Consider the following 2,633-nt stretch of genomic DNA (forward strand, 5'->3'; position numbering starts at 1 on the left):
CGTTTTACAAACTACACAATAAAAAAAAAATCGCCCTCGTCTCATAGTTTGTCATGTAAGACGAACCAAAAAAATTAATTCCCTGCCTCATCTCTCTTTACAAAAATTGGCCTGAGAACCAAGTAATTGATTTTTTTTGGCCTTACAAAAGTTAACCCAGTTTACAGTATTGCCAAATCTTGTTTGAATAAACCACTCTAAGTCACTTTACCATACAAAAGTATAAAATTTGCGCAAGCAATAAACTATAAGGATCTCACATGAGCTGCTTTATAAGGAAATAAGCCTATGCCACCTTGCTAAATGCCTCCACATCTGTGCATGTCTGTGTGTAATGGAGACATATAAGCATTATGTGAGACTGTGTTTTCGATCGTATTTTTAGTGCCGTCTTACTTGAACAATACAGCACTGACACTGTAGCATCCACCATTTTATATTCTACCTGAGTTATCGGAACTGAATGGACAGGACAAAAACACTTATTATGAAAATCCTTCACAGACCGATCTGTTGCCCTCTGTTGAAAAAGCACTCTGCCAGATCTATTAATGTACAGGAGTTTTGAAGGTTACTTTTAACAGATGTTATATAAAAGTTTGTGACCTTACTTTGTAGTTGAGGTGGGTTTGGTTTGGATAATTTCTTGAGGATTTCTAATGTGATGCTTGATTCTTCCTTCAGATCTGTGTTGGCATTGTCACGACTCACCACAGACTAAAAATACACCCGGATTAAGAAAATAGTAATTCAGACAAACTGGGCTGAAGACATTGCACATGAAAAGCTCCTTACTACACCTAAGGACATGCTAAATACAGCATATATGGCGGCAATGCCACGATTGTTATCAGTACATCTGTGTATCTCTTCCAAATGTGACATGATTAATCAACTTTAAACTGCTGCCCAATTGAAATATATTTTATAATGTCACACTCTTTTGAGATAAATGTCTAAGTAAGGTAGCACATATGTATCCTTAAATTATTTATTGTTAGCACAGTAATAAACCACCTAAATCTCAAATGAGCAAACTGATGCTAATATATAAAGATTTACTGAATCTTTGCTATTCCACAATATACATGCTTCACTACAGTGCTTACCTTGAGGGCAGGGATGACTTGACTATGGTCCCTCAGTCTCAGACATCCACGGGGCTGACTGGCCAGGGTTCTCAGGGTCCTTACAATCACCAATATTAAATATTGAGGGCCACATCCAAAATCAAGTACATTGTACATCATTGTATTATATACAGTATTACTTGATTTCTCATCAGAAAATTTCCCAAATGAAGGTATGTGCTTTTGGTTTCTGAATATGAAATCATTTTTGTGGCACAATCTAATTTTCTTGTGGCAGTATTTTCTTTCCTTCTTTCAAAGAAAGGGGTATATGCAAATGAATGGTTAACAGTCGTCAATAAGCAAATTTACATTCCTGATATATGGGTTCAGACATGGATAAATAATTATTTTTGTCCTTGACCTATGACCTCCAAAAGTTAATCAATTTAAAAATTAAATTAAAAAGTATAACAAAATTAATCTAGAAATCTTACATGGCAGCAAACCAGCCTGTTTCTGTGTCCTCAGCAGTGAGAAGGTTGGCTAGTGTTCGCAGAATGTCATCAGAGTGAAGATTATTGAGTAGGCGTGTGTGACCTTCTACATTGGTCGCTAGGCAACTCAGGGCAAAACAGGCATTTTTACTGGATCCTGTGTCATCACAACTCAACATTTTTGCTAACGCTGAGAGCTGTAGCAACAGACAGGTATCATAATGAGACACTATCATATTGTATATAGTAGTAATTGCAATTTTCACTTGAGACAGATTTACTTGGTGCTTGAGTTTCTCATTTATAAAAGAGGTTTGGTGATCCCCTTTAGACCTGTTCTGGACGTATTCTAGCCCAAATATATTCAATTTTCCAAGGCAAATGTTTGCAGTGCGAGGATCGAGGAACAGATATAGACTTTAAGATTATTCTGTTTGAGATGAAATTTTCTGGGTAACTGAAAGACCTATTATAGTATACACCAGTCCATACCATCAAATATTTCATAATGTATCAAATACTTAACATTTAACGGTATACATGATGGTAAAAACTGCAATATTACATAGGCTTAATGACCTATGTTTTACTACATCCAACAGTAAGTATAACCAAACTCAGTGTATAGGGGACCTTTGTCGTGTGTAAGTTGGCTGACTTCTACTCACCATTCTCTCCGACTCCGTCAGCTGTAACAATCTCTTCCTCCCCGCCTCTATATCACACAGTCTTCCTATGGCAAAAGCGGCATTCATTCCGCGACCTGGCAAACAAAATTCATGGAATCAATCATAATATAGTCTGGCAACTTAATTTTGAAATTTTCAATGAGAAGATTTAGAAATTTAACTAGATCTACTATTATGAACTCACAAATATGAGAAATATCTTAAGTTGTTTCAGTCAAATGCATGTGTCATGGTTTTTTTAAAAACATTTTAAGCTTTAGAACCTCATATATTTCAATATATGATATATATGTATTAATATACCAACCATGAGACTACAGCCAACTACATGCATGGTGTATTATATTAGGTCTTAGTATATTCTTGTACATTTCTTT

At 35.5% G+C, this 2,633-nt stretch overlaps 1 protein-coding gene across 1 annotated transcript; it reads right to left on the minus strand.

Moving 5' to 3' along the window:
* Positions 1–611: 611 nt before the first annotated feature.
* Positions 612–2,330, minus strand: LOC110444332 (the record flags this gene model as incomplete). Its single annotated transcript, XM_021488716.1, has 4 exons — positions 612–717; positions 1,110–1,188; positions 1,568–1,764; positions 2,236–2,330. Coding segments are annotated over 4 exons (477 nt in total), but the record flags the coding sequence as incomplete, so codon positions are not given.
* Between the last annotated feature and the right edge of the window lie 303 nt (positions 2,331–2,633).

Source organism: Mizuhopecten yessoensis, unplaced genomic scaffold (genome assembly GCF_002113885.1).
Source record: "Mizuhopecten yessoensis strain PY_sf001 unplaced genomic scaffold, ASM211388v2 hete_36097748, whole genome shotgun sequence".
Classification (NCBI taxonomy): Eukaryota; Metazoa; Mollusca; class Bivalvia; order Pectinida; family Pectinidae; genus Mizuhopecten; species Mizuhopecten yessoensis.